This window comes from Bos grunniens, chromosome 22, assembly GCF_055505025.1.
Source record: "Bos grunniens cultivar Pamir isolate PY7600 chromosome 22, Bosgru_T2T1.0, whole genome shotgun sequence".
Lineage (NCBI taxonomy): Eukaryota > Metazoa > Chordata > Mammalia > Artiodactyla > Bovidae > Bos > Bos grunniens.
In genome coordinates, this window is record NC_141186.1 from 52,197,494 (window position 1) to 52,217,236 (window position 19,743).

At 39.8% G+C, this 19,743-nt stretch overlaps 1 protein-coding gene across 44 annotated transcripts in view; it reads left to right on the forward strand.

The window, feature by feature from the left end:
- MAP4 (microtubule associated protein 4) overlaps nucleotides 1-19,743 on the forward strand; it is a 152,946-nt gene that overhangs the window by 56,670 nt on the left and 76,533 nt on the right. For 36 of the 44 annotated variants that reach the window (XM_086368209.1, XM_086368228.1, XM_086368207.1 and 33 more), the window contains 2 exons: nucleotides 784-1,025; nucleotides 17,976-18,044. In XM_086368209.1, coding sequence (XP_086224335.1) covers nucleotides 803-1,025; nucleotides 17,976-18,044 — 292 coding nt within the window. In that variant the 5' untranslated portion in view covers nucleotides 784-802. Of the gene's footprint in view, nucleotides 1-783; nucleotides 1,026-17,975; nucleotides 18,045-19,743 lie in introns of those variants that run through there. The other 8 variants (XM_086368215.1, XM_086368234.1, XM_086368238.1 and 5 more) reach the window with 1 other exon arrangement.

The following is a 19,743-nucleotide window of genomic DNA, read 5'->3' on the forward strand; positions in this document are numbered from 1 at the left end:
ACATGTTTCAATGCCATTGGAAGATTTGGGAGAATGGCATTGAAACATGAAGCAGTATTTATCCTTACAAGATAAGGCCCAGGTTCCTAGTCTCTGGTAAGGAAAAGTGATTTCACTTGCCTGATAGTACTTAACCTTTTTTTAAAATAAAATGGGAATGTAACCTAATCTGACCTTGTTTTGTATGTATTTTTACCCTGGTGGCTCAGTTGGTAAAGAATCCGCCTGCAGTGCAGGAGACCTGGTTTTGATCCTGGGTTAGGAAGACCCCCTGGAGATGGGAATGGCTACCCCAGTATCCTGGCCTCAAGAATTCCATGGACTGTATGTATAGTCCATGGGGTCGCAAAGAGTAGGACACGACTGAGCCACTTTCACTTTCATTTTAAGAATTACTCTGCACATGATTTGGAAATTAAGATAAATGGAATAGTTAAAAGGGTTTTGAAGACTTGAAATCAAAAGACCTGATTTGAATTCTTATGGCTAATAAACTTGGATAAATAGAGGGGTCTTTTTTGCCCTTCACTTTTATTTTTGTTGAAAAGGACAGAGTGACACTTGCTCTGTTTACCTCCCAGGATGTGAGGAAAAGAGTTTACTTTGGGTAAGACAGTCTGTTACTGGGCTTTGATTTTCCATTCTATAAAATGGGAGAGTCTCTTTTAGCTTGAAAACTTTGCATTTTAATTCCATGTTTGTTTAAAACAATGACGAGAGTTTCTAGGAATGCTTTCTCTTTGGCGCTGCTCATCACGTGAAACCTTTTTCCCCATTCACCAGGCAGTTGCAGTGGTGCAGAATGGCTGACCTCAGTCTTGCAGATGCGTTAACAGAGCCGTCTCCAGAAATTGAGGAAGAGATAAAACGGGACTTTATTGCCACATTGGAGGCAGAGGCCTTTGATGACGTTGTGGGAGAAACTGTTGGAAAGACAGACTATATTCCTCTCCTGGATGTTGATGAAAAAACCGGGAGTTCGGAGTCAAAGAAGAAACCATGCTCAGACACTAGCCAGGTTGAAGGTAAGTAATTAAACTGGACATATAGGTTCAGAAAGTAGGTTAGGGACTACACTTTGGGTCAAATCTTACAGACTTTTGAGGAGACTAAACTGAGTTTTTAAGTATAAGCACTTTCTCTTTATCTACATTTCTTAGAAACCAAGGAGGTAGGTTCATCACCTTTTACTGGAGTATGTATTCTTCAGGCTGTAGATTACTCTTAACCTTCTATTAACCCTTAAGTTTCTTCTGTAATGTCTCAACTACTGTATAATCTGCTTATTAATTTGCTAAATTAAACTGCCTGCTATGCCTTTTCTTTGAAAGTAGCTTTGCAAAGTTAGATACTTTATATTTATACCAAGACTTAATTTGGATCCCACGTGTCTTTGTGAGTAATCCTAGGTCAGGATTAAAAAATGGATTAAACCCTTTAAAAGAGATTTGCTACCTTTATATATTGCTGGATCAAATTTGCTAACATTTGATTGAGGATTTTTGTATTTATGTGCATGTGGGATATTGGTCTGTTTTCTTGTAAGGCCTTTGTCTGGTTTTGAAATTGAGGTCATGTTGACATCATAAAATGAGTTGGGAAGTGTTCCCTCCTAATTCGGTTTTCTAGAACGGTTTGTGTTGAATTGATTTTTTCTTTAACGTTTGACAGGTTTTGTCAGTGAAGCCATCTGGACCTGGAGTTTTCTTTGTCAACTTTTTGACTAAGAATTCAGTTCCTTTAAGAAATAGAGAGCATTTAAAAAAAAAAAAAAAAAGAAATAGAGAGCAGTACATGTTTTCTCTTCTCAAGTGAGCTTTGGTGGTTTGTATCTTTCAAGAAATTGGTCTGTTTCCTCTAAGTCATTGAATTAATGGAGATAAAATTGTAATATTACCATATTCTTCTAATGTCGAGGATCTCTTGTCATGTCCTCTCTTTCATTATGAAAATTTGTTTCCTCTTTTCCCTTGAGGAGTCTAGATACTAGTTTATTAGTTATTTTTTATTTTTAAAGATCCAGCTTTTGGCTTCATTGGTGTTTTGTTTTTTTTTTCAGGTATGCAACATAATGTGTCAATATTTGTATGTATTGTGAAATGATCACCATAAGTCTAGTTAACATCCATTACCACATATAGTTATACCTTCTCTTCCCCATGTGATGAGAATTTCTAAGGTCTGTTCTCTCAGCAACTTTCAAATATAGTACAGTGTTATTATTAGCTATAAAAACTATGCTGTACGTTGTATCCTCGGGATTTATTTATTTTACTAGAAGTTTATACCTTTTGAATTCCTTTCACCCATTTCCCACCCACTCCCCACCTCTGGCAACCACATAAAATAGGCTTTTAATGTTATATATTTCTCTCTAATCCTAGTTGTAGATGTGTCCCATAGATTTTGATATGTTTTTTATTTTCATTCAGTTCAAACATTTTCTATTTTGCCTTATGAATTCCTCTTCAATCTATCAGTTATTTAGAAGTATGTTAATTTCTCAATATTTAGGGTTTTTTTTTTTTTTTTAATGTCAGTGAAGTCCAGTTGGTTGATAGTGTTATTCAGGTTTTTCATATCCTTGCCTACTCTATATTTACTTGTTCTCATGACTTGAGAAAGATACTGAAGTTTTGATGTAGTTTTGTGGGTTCTTCTCCCTGCAGTTCTGTCAGTTTCTGTTGCATGTTGTTTGAAGACCTGTCGTCATGTGCGTATGTATTTACACTGTTAAGTCTCCTTGATGCACTGACCTCTTACTGTCTCTCTTTGTTCCTGGTAATTTTCTTTTCTCTGCATTTTAATTTTCATCTTGCATTAATGTAACCACTCTAGTTTCCTTAGGTAGTGTTTGCTTGGTAGGTCTAACTGCTTCCTTTCACTTTCAACAGGTTTCTTTTTTAATATTTACTAATAATGGGTTGCTTAGAATATAGATGGTTCTTGCTTTTTTAATCTAACCTGAAGAACTCTTATCTTTCAGTTGATGTGTTAGACTATTTATTGAAATACCTGATGTGATTATTAATACGGTTGGATTTAATCTGTCAGTTTGTTGTTTTCTGTTTCTTCCATCTGTTCTTCAGTCTGATTTTCTTTTTCTGTCTGCTTTTGGATGAATTGAATGTTTTTATGATACTGTTTTAACTCCAGTATTGTCTGGAGAATACAGAAATACACAAATCTATGTAACAGTAAATTATCTCACCTTTTTTAATTTTGAAAAACAAACCTTAAGTTTTGGAAGGTTATTTTTTGCTAGGTGTCGTATTCTGTGTTACTCTTTTCTTTCAGTAACTTAAAGGAAAATTAGTCTTCCTACTTGTAGTTTCCGATAAGAAGTCTGTTAGAATTTTGATAGTTATTCCTTTTATTCCCTTCTTCTGGCTGCCTTCAAGGTTTTATCTTGATCTTGGGTTTTTAGCAGCTTGAATATGTTGTGTTTAGGTGGTAAATACCTTTAATAAATACCTTTTCAGTTCAGTTCAGTTCAGTCGCTGAGTCGTGCCCAACTGTTTGCGACCCCATGAATCACAGCTCGCCAGGCCTCCCTGTCCATCATCAACTCCTGGAGTTCACCCAAACTCACATCCATCGAGTTGGTGATGCCATCCAGCCATCTCATCCTCCGCCATCCCCTTCTCCTCCTGCCCCCAGTCCCTCCCAGCATGAGTCTTTTCCAGTGAGTCAACTCTTCGCATGAGGTGGCCAAAGTATTGGAGTTTCAGCTTTAGCATCATTCCTTCCAAAGAAATCCCAGGGCTGATCTCCTTCAGAATGGACTGGTTGGATCTCCTTGCAGTCCAAGGGACTCTCAAGAGTCTTCTCCAACACCACAGTTCAGAAGCATCAATTCTTCGGCGCTCAGCTTTCTTTATAGTCCAACGCTCACATCCATACATGACCACAGGAAAAACCATAGCCTTGACTAGACGGACCTTTGTTGGCAAAGTAATGTCTCTGCTTTTGAATATGCTATCTAGGTTGGTCATAACTTTCCTTCCAAGGAGTAAGCATCTTTTAATTTCATGGCTGCAGTCACCATCTGCAGTGATTTTGGAGCCCCCAAAAATAAAGTCTGACACTGTTTCCACTGTTTCCCCATCTATTTGCCATGAAGTGATGGGACCAGATGGCATGATCTTCGTTTTCTGAATGTTGAGCTTTAAGCCAACTTTTTCGCTCTCCTCTTTTACTTTCATCAACAGGCTTTTTAGTTTAAAAAAGGTATTTCTTTGTCTGCACCAGGTCTTAGTTGCGGCATGCGAACTCCTGGTTGTGGCCTGTGAGACCAGGGATCAGACCCGAGAGCACTGAACCTCGACGTCCTAGCGCTGGACCGCAGGGGAGCCCTAGCTGAGGTTTTGCCTTCCTGGCACTCGCTGAGCTTGTTCTCTGCTTTGCTTCTTTCTTTTTCTCTTCTCCTTCTGGGATTCCAGTTACTTTTTTGTTAAATTGTTGAATATTGTCCCAGGAATCTTGGATGCTTTGGTTTTTTTCCCTCCCTCTTTTTTCCCTCTTTATGTTTTATTTTGGGTATTTTCTTTGACCTGTATTCAAGTTCCCTGATGTTTTTTTGCTGGCTGCATTGAGTCTAATAATGAACCCTGAGTGACATTCTTTATCTTTAATATCTTTACTGTTTTTAACTTACAGCATTTCTATGTGACCTTTAGAGCTTCCATCTCTTGCTGAAATTTTCTGTTAATGCATATTTCTATCTTTTTCACTATAGACTTCAACACATTAATCATAATTTTTAAATATCGGTCTGGTAATTTAAATATCTGGGTCATTCCTCAGTCTGATTATTTTGTCTCTTCACTGTTTTTTTCTGGTACTTTTTATGTGTGTGTTAATTTCTGAGTGACTTCTAGACCTCACATGTAAAACAGAGACTGAGATTAAAAAAGGATTTATGCCTGGAAATGAGTGTATGGTTAGGTTACTCAAGATGGCTGTTCTCTTGCTGTCTGTATGTACATACCCTGTCCGACCAGGGCCTGCTTCACCTGTGCCCTACTCACATGACTGACCTTCCTACACACTTGTCCTTTCCTAGCTGGTGATGTTTTTTATCAAAGGGGCCATGAGGGCTGTGCCCCTCCACTGGTTTTCCTGGTGCCTAATGAGCCCTCCTGACATCGAGTCCTCTATAACTGATAATCACTCTTGCCACCTGGAAGCAAAGGTTACCCCCATGTCCTAAGCCTGCCTTCCAATGCACGTGGCGAGGTGTCACTCCAGGACCTTGCTTCAGCTGTGTGAGGTCCCCCATCCATTACACTGTTGATGTCTCTGTTTCTGACTGTGGGCTCTTTCTTCAGTCTTGGAACTGGGCAAGACCTTGTAGACCTGTGGGTTACAGCCCAACAATGGCATATCTCTTTTTTTACTAGGTCGTTAGTTCAAAGTGTAGAGGCTAGGGCTGAACTAGGGTTGGGCTTTGTTGTTACTGTGGTGGTCTTCATTGCACTACTGGTTTTAAATGCTTCTATTCCTGGTTCTTAGAGTAGGGGCTGAGGGGCTGAAAGGCTTGTTGTCAGTCCTTGTTCCACTTTGGCCTCTGCTGTGCACCTGTGACTCCGGAGGCCCTCTCTCCCCTCCCTTGTCAGAAGAGGGCTGGGTAGCCTGGGAGGGGCAGGAGTTTTGTTTATCTTTGTTTTTTGGTTTTGGTTTAGATTCAGTCCTGTGTGCATGTATCTCATGGTTGAGTAATATTATCTCAGTAATATTATCCCTCTTACATGGATAGGGTTTTCTAAGCATTGGTGTAGGATCCTGGGCTCAGATTTTTCTGGCTCCTCCCTAAGGTAAGAGGGGATTTACTCCTTCCCCAGCTGCATTAGGCCTTCACCTGGCCCTGGGGTTGACAGCGTTTGATACTTCTCCCCCAGCAGCTGAAAGCTTTTGTTTGCATAGGGGAGAAGGGCTCTAGGGCACAGGGCTTCTTGTCTTTGCTTTAGTGGCAGCTTTTTCTAGTCTGCACCACAGAGGGCAGCACCCTGGTGTCCCCCTCCCCACCACCAGTCTTTGTAACCTGAGAGTGGATTTGAAGTCCTTTTGTGTCTGTGGATCCCAAGGACCTCTTACTCGCATGCTGGCCTTCACTTAGCCTTTAGCAGGGCTTCCCTGCTGGCTCAGATGATAAAGAATTCCTGCAATGCGGGAGACCTGGGTTTGATCCCTGGGGTGGGAAGATCCCCTGGAAGAGGGCATGGCAACTCACTCCAGTATTCTTGTCTGGAGAATCCCATGGACAGAGAATTCTGGTGGGCTACAGTTCATGGGGTCTCAGAGTCGGACATGACTGAGTGACTAAGTACAGCATAGCCGTTAGCATATTTCTGGTATTTTTTCCCTCATACCACCTTGTTTATAGAAGGCTTAACTTAGGATAAATGGGAGGAAGAGGCGAGGTGGTTATTCGGAGACATCAATAAAGAAAGGAAAAGAGCTTCCTTATTTCAGTTCAGTCGCTCAGTCTGGTCCGACTCTGTGACCCCATGGACTGCAACAGGCCAGGCCTTCCTGTCCATCACCAACTCCTGGAGTTTACTCAAACTCATGTCCTTTGAGTCGATGATGCCATCCAGCCATCTCATCCTCTGTTGTCCTCTTCTCCTCCCACCTTCAATCTTTCCCAGCATCAGGATCTTTTCAAACAAGTCAGTTCTTTGCATCAGGTGGCCAAAGGATTGGAGTTCAGCATCAGTCCTTCCAATGAATATTCAGGAATGATTTCCTTCAGGGTGGACTGGTTGGATCTCCTTGCTGTCCAAACAACTTTCAAGAGACTTCTCCAACACCACAGTTTAAAAGCATCAATTCTTCAGCACTCATCTTTCTTTATAGTTTCTTTGTTCAAAATGCATTTCTTAGGCAAACCTTATATAGGACTCAACAATCTGTTGTGCTCGGACTTCCTCTAGTTTTGGTGAGCGGCAGCCACTCTCTAGTTGCGGTGTTTGGGCTTCTCATTTAGTTGCCTTCCCTTGTTGCAGAGCCTGGGCTCTGGGGCGTGTGGGCTTCATTCAGTATTTGTGACTGGTGGGCTCTAGATCTCAGGCTCAGTAGTTGTGGCGCACCAGCTTAGTTGCTCTGAGGCATGTGGGATCTTCCCAGATCAGGAATCGAACCCATGTCTCCTGAGTTGGCAGGCAGATTCTTTACCACTCAACCATTAGGGAAGCCCAGCAGTCTGTGTTTTAACAGTCTCTTGCAAGTGACTTGGATGCCCGTCCTTGACTGAGAAACACTGGTCTTAGAGAAAGGGCCTAAGTAAGTCCTGGGAAGGATGACAATTAGATCCTCAGAAATGGTCCTTCTTCAGCTGACTGGGGCTTTCTGTTAAGGAGCTTCACAACTAACTTCATTGGCCACCAGAGGGCGACGTTGGCACAGGTCTGACTTTTGGGAAAGGAGGAGGCCTTGCTTTGAGACCATGCTGAATCCTCGCCATTTTGCCCAACGCGGACTTAACCGTGGTTCTCTTCTTCACAGCACTCATGGCTTCTCGGCTTCTTGCAGTTTCCCACCTCTGCCAATTGATTTGCCAGCTGTGGGACTCTGAAATCTCTTGCAGGAGAAAAAAAATGTAACAGCTATCTCAGAGCATGTGATTAGTTTTAAAAAAACTTGTATTGTTTTCAGTGCTATGTGTATTTAGCTGAGAATGTTTTCATTTCCTGAAGCCGGAGTCTTGTCCTCTGGGAAATCAGAAAGAAGACAGTTTAGCATCTTTTGAATGAAGACTTACCCAGTAGTGCACAGCTTTCCCATGATTAGAACCCATGTCTTATCTACAGAGAAGTATGCAGACCTTTTTACTGCTGTAAAACCTCATTTTTTTTCTGCAGTAATGTTTTTATTCTTCTCTCTTGAGCTTAGATTTTTGAGATTATTAGTTGTTATATGGTTAGAATCTCCATCTCCCTTTTATTTTCCTCTAAACTCATTGCATTGCTTTTTTTTTATTCTGGTAAGTGGCTTATTTCTTAGTTTTGCAATTATGATCTAGTATGGTAATGTCATTTTAATGAGTTTTTCATAAGGCAAAAGTTAATTTCAGTGTTCTCTCAAGGTTACTTTGTAGTCTAGTGATCAGTCTACGGAAGATCTATCTTTGTATAGGTAGATCAATATCGTTGTTCAATCTATAGTTCAATAACAATGAGAATAATAATAGTTGACACTTACTTCACAAAATGCATTTGCCACAGTGCTGCCTCCAGTGTTATGCTTTAGTCCTCTTGGTGACTGTGAATGGTAGGTATTATCCCTCTTTCAGATGAGGCTGTTTTTAAGGCTCAGGAGTTCAGTTCAGTCACTTAGTTGTGCCTGGCTCTTTGCGACCCCATGGGCTGCAGCATGCCAAGCTTCCCTGTCCATCACCAGCTCCTGGAGCTTGCTCAAACTCATGTCCATCAAATCAGTGATCCCATCCAACCATCTTACCTCTGTCGTCCCCTTCTCCTCCTGCCTTCAATTTTTCCCAGCATCAGGGTCTTTTCCAATGAGTCAATTCTTAGCATCAGGTGGCCAAAGGATTGGAGTTTCAGCTTCAGCCTCAGTCCTTCCAATGAATATCCAGGACTGACTTCTTAGTACAAGGGAATAGTATTTGGTCATTTAGTTCATAGTGATAGAACCACAACCTGAACCCAAATCTTGTTATTTAAAACTGTGTGTTCTTTCTGTGAAACCATACTGTGTTCATGAATGCTTACTTTCTAATTTATTTAATGTCTCATAGACACTGTTTTTCAAAACTAAAGATTCACTTATTTAAGTCAAAAGAATTATCAGACCTGTAAACACTATGTTCAGGGAAATGTAAATGAGAGTCTTACTTTATTTGCATAAAGAGCATGTACTTGAGAACTCTACTACTAAGTTATATAAATTTATAAAGTCTTCTACTTTCCTAGACAACTATTTTACATCTTTTTCATTTGAGGGCTTTTAGAACAGATATCCAGTAAAGTCAATCAGAAGAGAATTGATACACTACCTATCCCCTCAGCTGGTCTCCTAACCTACATTTTCCTGTGTCTTTTACTCTGCCGTTACTCTAACTTTCAGGAGTGAACTGCTCGTGCTCTCGCTCAAGGGCACTACTGTAGCCTTTGCGTCTTCTGTCTCTTGTATCATCCATTCCTCTGGGTCATTCATCAGCATCAAATATACCCTAATTTTTTTCTTCATAAGAAAAAATATTCTGTCTCAATCCATGCCCTTCTCATTTACTTTTCTTTTATGCTGCTCCTTCTTCGAAGCAAATATATCTACTCTCTAATGTCAGTTGCTTTCCCTCTTAAACCCATTTCCATCCAACGTAACCTATACCATTTCCCTCAGCTGCTCCTTTGAAGGTACAAGCCTTTACATTGGCAAGGATGAATCTAGATGATTTTGACCTGAGCAGCCAAAAGGAGTGATTTATCATTTTGTGAGATGGGAAGGCTGTAGAAGGAGTAGATTTTGAGGGAAAGGTAAGAATTTCAGCTTATCTGATAGTAGAGAAGATATCTAGTCAAGAGCAGTAGGCAGCTAGATAAAAGAACCTGAAATTGAGAGCGTAATTCTGGGCTGGAGATACACATCTGGAGGTGATGGTAATTAAAGCTTTGGCTAAAGGTGGTGGTCTACAAAAAATCCTTTATGATCGCTGTAATTGTCCAAGAACATTTCCTGACTTACAGTCCTTGCTCGCGACTTGCCTCTTACCCACCTCTGTCTTTTCTTCTCCTTGGTAAGTGCCTTTCGTACCTGAGCCTGCCCTTTCAAGGCACTTGTAAAGTCATAATTAAGCTATTTGTTGTCTCACACTCAAGCTGCTCTAGAATAGGGATAGTATTTCGTTTATTTTTATATTCTGGAAGGATGACATATTTAGCAAAAGCAAAGAGGCACAGAATAAGTTCGTAGTACCAGCAGCTTCAGGTTGCTCAGTGATAAGAAACAAGAGGTCAAATGACAAGTGAGACAAGTGGCAGAGTGGAAGCAAGGAGACACACGTCCAGCGACATTACGCAAGTCTCGCGGTCTGTGCAGAGATAGAGGCGAGCGGCAAACTCGTCAGATGTGTGTTAGAGAGGTCACTGCTCTTGGCACATAGTAGAGATACAATCATTGCTTGGTAAGCTGCACTGAGATCATCTGGTCTGTTCCTGAACTAAAGTCATCTTATTCAGGTTTGGGTTATGTTAAGGTGCAGACTAACAGGTAACTGTAAGTCTGCAGACTAAAGTGGTAGGTCTTCACTTAGGTGTAGGTGTCTGATCCTGAACCCTCTTTATAATTTTTTGCAAAAAATATTTTCTGACTTTAATTTGAAAATATACTCTATTTCTTACCTAAATTTCTTTTTGGAATAGAAAAAAACAGTACTAACAGTTATAGTTCATAGTAATGGTACCCTACCTGGTATAAAAGAAAAGCAGAGATTTCTTAAGAGGTTAATTTGCCATGTTTTATCTATAGCTGAGAAACTCTTTTAAGAGTTGCATAGGGCAGAGATACCAAAGAAATAAACTATCTGAATCCAGCTATCTTTCATGTACTTAAAAAAAATATATCCTTTCCTCAGAGATAAAACGTTTCCGTTATTCTTAGCCACAGACTCCAGGTAAGTTGGGAGGAGCATTTGTTTCTTACAGTTAAATTTCTTGCTCTGGAAATGATGCAGGCATCTTTATGTTAAGATCGCTCCGTGAAGCCACAGCAGTATCCTACCTGCCCTGTGTAGATGGCATGTCTGGTCCTGAAAACAAGGAAATAGCACACGACTCATGGGCTCTGGTCTTGATCTCATTTGAAATCTTCTGTTAATAGCTTTATTCCCTTGATTATAAAACTGAAACTTCACTGTAAAGAAAATTAGAAAATTAAAGTGTTTTAAAAGTACAGTGTCTGAAATTTTGTTTTTAGAAATTGCAGGTTTACTTAGGAGTTCCTGCTTTTGCCTTCTCCCTCCTTATTGTCCCCGGCTGCTGCCCCGTACACACACAGGCAGTCAACATTTATTCCAGTCATTCATTGATTCTCTATGCGAATGTTTGTTGAGAATGCTGTGTTATTAAGGAGAAAAAATGAACCTCAAAGCTGTGACCTCAAGGAGTTTACAGTTCATTAGTGAAGGTAGTCAAGTGCCAAAAGAAAAGAGCAAATAAAGAGCTGTGTGATTTGAGAGGGGTGTGATAATGTCTGATTTCAAGACTAGAAGGAGAAGCAGCTTGTCTTTGGAAGGAAGCGCAGGTACGGGCAGAAGCATTTCTTGGCAGAGGCTTTAGGTTTCTGTGTGTGATGGTAGAGGGGCAGGAAATCTCTTCTGACACGGCTTCCTATTTTCTTTGAAAGAGGTGAGGTCATAATGCTGAGAAATGGAGGTGGAAGGGGTTACAGTTTTGAAGAGAATAGAAGTGGTTTAGAGTAGACATTTCAGAGTGTGGTATAGACAGGAATGTTCGGGCAAACATCATATGAATTTATCATCATATATCAATCTGCCTTTGCTTTGGAAACAACCCAGCTTCTTTTGGCCATCTTTTCTTACAGGGAAAACTGAGTGTAGGTATAAGGGAATCTCTGTCCTAGCATCACAATTTTTCTGTAAATTTAAAAAACTAGTCTACAGTAAAAATTTTGTTTAAAAAATTGAAATTCAAGTAAGTGAAAATCTCCCCTAACTCTGACTTATCTATTTTTTAAGAAGTAGTAGATCTTTTAGGATTATTTACTATGTAAATTACAAACAGAAATTTGTAAGTTTTAAACAAATGGGTTCAACCTCTGTTTACTTTGCCACTTGGAAATTTTTCTACTAGAATGTATAAACCATTCTTTGTTACTCTGCATTTGTCTAAAGTAGCAATCTTGAAACTTTTTAGTCACATACCCATGTGGGAATTCTCAAAAATTTTGTACTCTTTGTACATTTTTAAGTTGACATCTAAATTTTTTAAGCAGCAGTTTACATCGTTGGAAAATATGTAATTTTCAGGATGTTTCACTTTACCACATAAAATAATAGTTATATCAGTCCTTTAAATGTATTCAAATGCTTCTAAATATATAGCATTTTGATTCCTATTACCATTTACTTAAAAATGCATGAACAAGCTGTTCTTTATCATTGGAAATGTAAATCTTTCTTTTGATCCCTTGAACCCTCATTTCTATTCCATTTGTCATAGATTTTTATCCTAATGGAATATATTTTTAAACTTGAAAGGTTTTTTCTTGGGTAAATTATATTTCTATAACAAGTATGTAAACTTAAATTTTGATGTAAAAAGTTTCTGTAACCAAAGGAGCCTAAGTGTAACTTGGTCCAGAGGAGATTTATCATCACAATTACTAGTAGTACCCAGTTGTGACCTTTGTCACAATTTTTGACAAATTATTACCAATCATAAAAGTTGAATCTGATTGGATTTTTTTTTGGGGGCTGCTTGGCTTGTGGGATCTTAGTTCTCCAACCAGGGACTGAACCTGAGTCCTCTGCTGTGGAAGCTCAGAGTGTCATTCACTGGGCTGCCAGGGTGTTCCCTGGAAGTGTTTTTCTAGTGAGATTATTTGCTCTATTATTTTCCTTGATTAGATTCTAAATCTGTGAGTAACCATTTTTTGCTACTATGGAAAGGACTTAACAATATTTGTTCCTGTTGTTTTCATAGATCAAATAAGATCAGATCAGATCAGTCGCTCAGTCGTGTCCGACTCTTTGCGACCCCATGAATCCCAGCACGCCAGGCCTCCCTGTCCATCACCAACTCCCGGAGTTCACTGAGACTCACGTCCATCGAGTCAGTGATGCCATCCTCTGTCGTCCCCTTCTCCTCCTGCCCCCAATCCCTCCCAGCATCAGAGTCCTTTCCAATGAGTCAACTCTTCACATCAGGTGGCCAAAGTACTGGAGTTTCATCATTCCTTCCAAAGAAATCCCAGGGCTGATCTCCTTCAGAATGGACTGGTTGGATCTCCTTGTAGTTCAAGGGACTCTCAAGGGACTCTCAAGAGTCTTCTCCAACACCATAGTTCAAAAGCATCAATTCTTCGGCACTCAGCCTTCTTTACAGTCCAACTGTCACATCCATACATGACCACAGGAAAAACCATAGCCTTGACTAGACGAACTTTTGTTGGCAAAGTGATGTCTCTGCTTTTGAATATGCTATCTAGGTTGGTCATAACTTTCCTTCCAAGGAGTAAGTGTCTTTTAATTTCATGGCTGCAGTCACCATCTGCAGTGATTTTGGAGCCCAGAAAAATAAAGCCTGACACTGTTTCCACTGTTTCCCCATCTATTTCCCATGAAGTGGTGGGACCGGATGTCATGATCTTCGTTTTCCGAATGTTGAGCTTTAAGCCAACTTTTTCACTCTCCTCTTTCACTTTCATCAAGAGGCTTTTGAGTTCCTCTTCACTTTCTGCCATAAGGGTGGTGTCATCTGCATATATGAGGTTATTGATATTTCTCCCGGCAATCTTGATTTCAGTTTGTGTTTCTTCCAGTCCAGCATTTCTCATGATGTGCTCTGCATAGAAGTTAAATAAACAGGGTGACAATATACAGCCAAAAAGCCCTATTCACACAGCTTCTTATGTGAGAATGGAAGCTTTATTATAGCAATATATTCAGTTCTTTGAGTTCTATGCTAAGAATTCCATAACTCAATATTATTAAAATTTATTTTTAATGGCCTATCAGATGACAACCTCATTATGACCTCTTTCAATTTTGGAAAATCAAAGAATTGGAAACTCCCTAACCTGGAAAGGATTTGTTAATCATTAGATAATCACTTTGTTTAGGGGCTTGCTTTTGTTTATGGATGTATGGTATTTTCTTTCATCCTTAAGAGGAAAATAACATACTTCTCTTTAAAAGTCAGCGTTGTGTCCCTGGGTGATAATTTATTCCCTTTGAATGTGATGTCTTTGTTTTTGGTAGTGGTTTTCCTGAGTTATTTGGCCATACTGTTGTCTATTTGAGATACCCTGTGACACATGCCTGTTTCCTACCACCTGCCTCTGGCAGGGATGTGACAGCACTGCCAGGTGCAGTGTGGGGCTCCCCCCACAGCTCCTCTGGGTATCACCATTCACCCGGTGAGCAGGCTTCCTCCCGTGCCAAGGCATTCAGTGTCTTTTCCCATCTGGGGTTTGGCACAAAGCTGACTGTTGTGGGTGAGGGAGGGAGAGCGTGAGGGAAGTAGGGACTGGCGTGGCAGCTTTTCCTGAAGTCCCGCGGTTTCAGCTGTCTCCAAGCCTAGAGTTACCTCCAAGGAGTGCTGTTTTCCTTCCTGTGCCTTCTTTGGGCTGGGGTTTCTTCTCAGGGTGGTCTGTTTGCTTCATTTACTTGGATATTTCTTGTAATTTCTGGTCTGCTAGGGGGTACCCTTCTTGATTTCTAGATCTTTCATTGCTTTTTTAAAAAATAAATCTTTCCTGCTACTTCTGACTGCTTGTGATAGCATATTGAAGCTGGCCTGTGTGCTTCAGTCTGCTATCTGTCCACTCTTTAAGGTGCTCAATTAAAACAGTAGTTTACATCTGTGAAGGTCTTCATTTTAATCCCCCGTCTCTGGTTCCCTGCACTTCATTCCTTAGCAAGTAGTGATGTTTGGTATATGTTTTTCCATATTTTTCCTGATTATTTATGTGTGTTTTTCATAGTGCTATTATGTCATACTTGCTTTTACTTTATTCCTTTCTTTTTTAAAAGCAACATGATTATATATATTAATTTTTTTATTTTATTTTTTTAAATTTTTTAATTTATTTGGCTGCATTGGGTCTTAGTTGCAGCACGTGAGATCTTGGTTACATCACATGGGATCTTTCATTGCAGCACACAGGCATGTGGGATCTCGTTCCCCAACCAGGGATTGAACCCTTGTCACCTGTTACAAGGCAGATTCTTAACCACTGAACCACCAAGGAAGTCCCTGATTATATTTTAATATATGTGCTTTTTTCTTTAATAGTGTTTGGCATCCTGAAATTTTCCCATATTAGCTACCTCATTTCTTTTAACAGCTGCATCTTATTTCACAGCTTAGTGAATCTCCTGGTAGGCATTTGTTACTTTTAAAACAATGCCACAGTAAGCATCCTATTTACTTTCAATTTTGTGTACATTTATATCTTTTTCATGAACTGCCTGCCTAAAATGAATTGTTACACTGGTATTTCAAAATTTGGTAAACTGTTGAAAGTTTGTTTCAATTTATATTTCTCCAGTGGTGTATGAGATAACCCTTTTTCTTACACCTTTGCCATCATGGGCTGTTATCAAATTTAAAAAAGATTTCATCATGCTTATAGCCAAAAGATGATATCATTTTGTAATATGCATTTTCTTATAGCCTACATTTTATTTTCTTTTTGCAATTTGTATTTTAAACTGAGGTGGATTTTTGAAAATAAGCACTCTTTCTTGAGCTAGGAAGAATACATTTTATAAGCTTACTGTATGAGTGTGAATTTATTTGTGTGAATATGTTCTAGCCCATGTTTGTTCTCTCTCTTGATAAGTAAAACACAATATGTGAAACCCTAGCATGGTGCATGATGCATGCTGGGTATTTAAGAAAAGTCTGTTGTCTTTTGTTCCTTTTATTTTCCTCCTCCTGTTCCAGTTAATTGATATTTTCTTTTCGGTCTGCCGTATTCTTTTAGGTTTTTCTCTAGTTGTTCCTCTGTTACCTGAGATAACAGAATGAATAATCTTTTCAGTGAGTTTATGTGAAAGATTTTTTTTCTGCATTGGGTTTGTGAGACCTAGAAGCTTGGACATTGTAGTTTGTTGTCTTCCAAAGTAAACTCTTGCATTTCGTATTTTAGTAGCATATGTTCTAGACTTTTACTTGTCTTATGAAAAATCTGTGAGGTTAAGAGGATTTGCAGGAACTTCTTGGGTTGGCAGGCTAACTGCAGAGCTAGGCAGGTTGCTGAATGTTAGATATAGTCAGAGCCTTTCAGAAAGGTTATATGTCCTCAAATTGATCTATATAGTAAGAGCAGTCAGTATCCCATCAGAAATTTTTTTTTTTAATAAATCAACAGCTGTTTCTCAAATTTATATGGAAAAGCAAAAACACTAAAATATAACAACACAATTTTGGAAAAGACCTAATGTGGAGGATGCACATGATGTCACTTTAAGATTTTATAAAATAAAAATTATCAATTGTATTTTAATTGTATTGTGGTACTGGCAGATGGGTAAGTTTATAGATTAGTGGAACAGGAGAGTCCAGAAGCAGACCTACATGTAATATGGTCAGTTGCACCAAAGGAATCAGTGAAATTAAGGAACAATTAGATATCAATGTACAAAAATATGAACCTAGACCCATATTCGGAGAAGGCAATGGCACCCCACTCCAGTACTTTTGCCTAGAAAATCCCATGGACGGAGGAGCCTGGTAGGCTGAAATCCATGGGGTCGCAAAGACTCGGACACGACTAAGCGACTTCACTTTCACTTTTCACTTTCATGCATTGGAGAAGGAAATGGCAAGCCACTCCAGTATTGTTGCCTGGAGAATCCCAGGGACGGGGAGGCCTGGTGGGCTGCCGTCTATGGGGTCGCACAGAGTTGGACACGACTGAAGCGACTTAGCAGCAGCAGCAGCAGCAGCAGACCCATATTATAACACCACAGAAAAAAGGGCTCAGTGTGAAACGTAAATGAAAACCATAAAACTTCTAGAGGAAAACATCGGAGAAAATCCTGTGACCTTGAGTTAGGGAGAAATTTCTTAGATACCCCACCAAAAGCATGGAAACATGAAGGAAAAATGGTAAATTAGACTTTATCAAAATGGAAAGTTTTTGCTGTTCAACAGACACAGTTAAGAAAATGAAAACATGTTTTTTGGGTATATGCTTTTGGAAAATACTTTAATTGGAGAAAATGTTTGCAAAACTCACCTGATAAGGGTTTATATTCAGAAAAATAAAGAATCTTCAAAATTCAATAATAAGAAAATACACAACCCAATTAAAAAAAAATAGTCCCAAAAATCTGAACATCAAAGAAAAAAAGTAGTTCAAAAAAATCAGTTCATCAAAGAAAATGAAAGACTGACAAACATGTGAAAGGAGGCTCAGTACCCTAAGTTATTGGGGAATGAGACACATGTATATGTTGTTTTTGTTTAGTCGCTAAGTCGTGTCCGACTCTTTGTTACCCTGTGTACTGTAGCCCGCCAGGCTCCTCTGTCCATGTAATTTCCCAGGCAAGAATACTGGAGGGGGATGCCATTTCCTTCTCCAGGGGATCTTCCTGACCCAGGGATCAAACCTGCGTCTTTGGTTTGTGAGGTGGATACTTTACCCTTGAGCCACCTAGGAAGCCCACATGGTCTATAAGAATAGCTTTTTTTTAAAAAAAAAGCTCACTGCTTCCAGAAGTGCTGCAGGTGACCTCCAGGTAATCATCATGTAAAGGAGCAGTGATGGGACCTTAGACTTTTTATGTGGCAGTTGTTTTATTTATTTTTGGTTGCATCGGTTCTTAGTTGCTGACCAGGGAACAAACCTGCGTCCTGTGCACTAGAATGTAGATTCTTAATCACTGGGTCACCAGGAAAGTCTGTGTCCTTGGAGTATTTGGTTTGAGTCACTGGTTCTAAACCACTGGTTCTTCATGGTAATTTAGTGAGTATAATGATAGTCTTTGACAACGTACAGGGCAGGAAGGACTTTGACTTGCTGTAAGGAAGGCTTCTCCTGTAGTTGCGGCTCCTCTTAGAGTTTGAATGCCGTAGAAATTAATGACTTAGTTCTGTTCTCTGTATTTGGATTTCCTTTCATTTGATCTTTAAATTTTGGACAGATTTTATCTGCTGTCAGCTAATGTTGTGAAGAGTGACAAAAATTCTAGTAGGTAGACAGTAGTGGCATCTGTTTTTCATTTTTCTGTCAGAGTGGCTAATTATTCTTTGTGGTCGTTGTAGGTACTCCATCTTCTCAAGCCGCAGTGCTTGCTAACGGTGACCATGGAATAGAACGGAATGATGTCACTGGTAAGTGGTTCCCAGGAGCCCTCAGATGTGTGGGTGAAACAGTCATGGCAAACACCTAACACCTGGATCAGCTCCTTTGAGGAGGATTGTTGGTGGGAGCACATGGATTGTTTGTCAGGGTACTCTTATTCTTGGCTGTTGTATTTAAATCCAGGGCATCTGCCCCATAACATTTCCAACAATGGAGAGAGTGAATTTCATTTGATATTCTGTGAATATTTTTTACAGTTGTGCCACTCAAGAGCTGGGTCAATCTTAATAATAGACTTTTGATGCAGAATGACCATCGTCAAAATGTGTAGTGTGGAGTCCTTTGGCTGCCACAACTCTTTGAGCAGGTCTGTCCCTGACTGCACTTAGTTGGCTTTCCATGGCTCACTGTTAGGAAACTTGTGAGCTGGAAATTGAAAGTTCTTTCCTTTCTCTTGGGCCCTCAGTCTGTTTTGTCTTTATTTTTTTTCCCTTAACTGTTACTTTGAAATTTGTCTGTAACGCCTAGCCCATTACCAGGGCTAGCACTGAGTTACTGTGGTTCCCCCTTGTGTATTTGTAGTGAGCAAAATTTTCGAAGCAGTAGCAGGGTCCACAGGAATGTATTCTGTAAATAAATTGTTTAGGTAGCTAATATGAGAGCCATACTGAATTTTTAAAAATAGTTGCACTTAATTTGCTTAATTGAACAATCAGGCTGATGCTGTTGACCCAAATGAAAGGACTTCTGTTTAACTGGGGCATAATGGCAAGCCACTCCAGTACTCTTGCCTGGAAAATCCCATGGATGGAGGAGCCTGGTGGGCTACAGTCCATGCGGTCGCCACGAGTCGGTCTCGACTGGGCAACTTCACTTTCACGCAGTGGAGAAGGAAATGGCAACCCACTCCAGTGTTCTTGCCTGGAGAATCCCAGGGCGGAGCCTGGTGGCCTGCTGTCTATGGGGTCGCACAGAGTCGGACACGACTGAAGTGACTTAGCAGCAGCAGCAGCAGCAGCAGCAACGTTTGCTTCACATTACTGTAGGGAGGCCGGCACTAGCCGTGGCTGTGTTCTCTTCTTGCATGCACACCTCAGCCTTTAGAAGTCCTGCCTTGAGTTATTGAAGGATTTCGGTTTCTAAGGCTTCCACAGAGCCTTCTGTTAGCAATATCAGTTATTCTAGGATTTACTCTTTATCCTGATCCTGTGACCTTTAGAAATGTTGTATACATCTTTATACCTTAGGTTTATTGATGATTAGGTTCTTTTTTTTTCCCTCCCTCCACCCAGGTTCTATTTTTATGAATGTTAGTTTGACCCAGTGACAGTAAATCCATACTAGAAATTCATTAATTAGGAACACTTTACTTTAAAAGCTGGAACCAACAAGAAGTGCAAATTTACTTATCTCTCTGTTTTGTGAACTGAAATTTTTGTGATTTTTTTTTTTTTTATAATCTTAGTTCGTATGTGGTATTGACTGTTTCTGTGCCTGCTTTGAAAGCAAAGATCTATATAAGCTTTAAGAAAGGCTTTAAGAAAATATTTAGAGAAATATCCCCATGACTAAAGGAGAAGTTTGAACATAAACTTTTTAAAAATGAATAGATTCGACTTTCTTTAACAAGGTGGCAGTGCTAGGGGAAAAAAGGGGGATTGATTTGGTTAGCCATTGGGAAGAATGAATTCCATTTTCATCTGGTAAGGAAATGACTGTCACCACTAG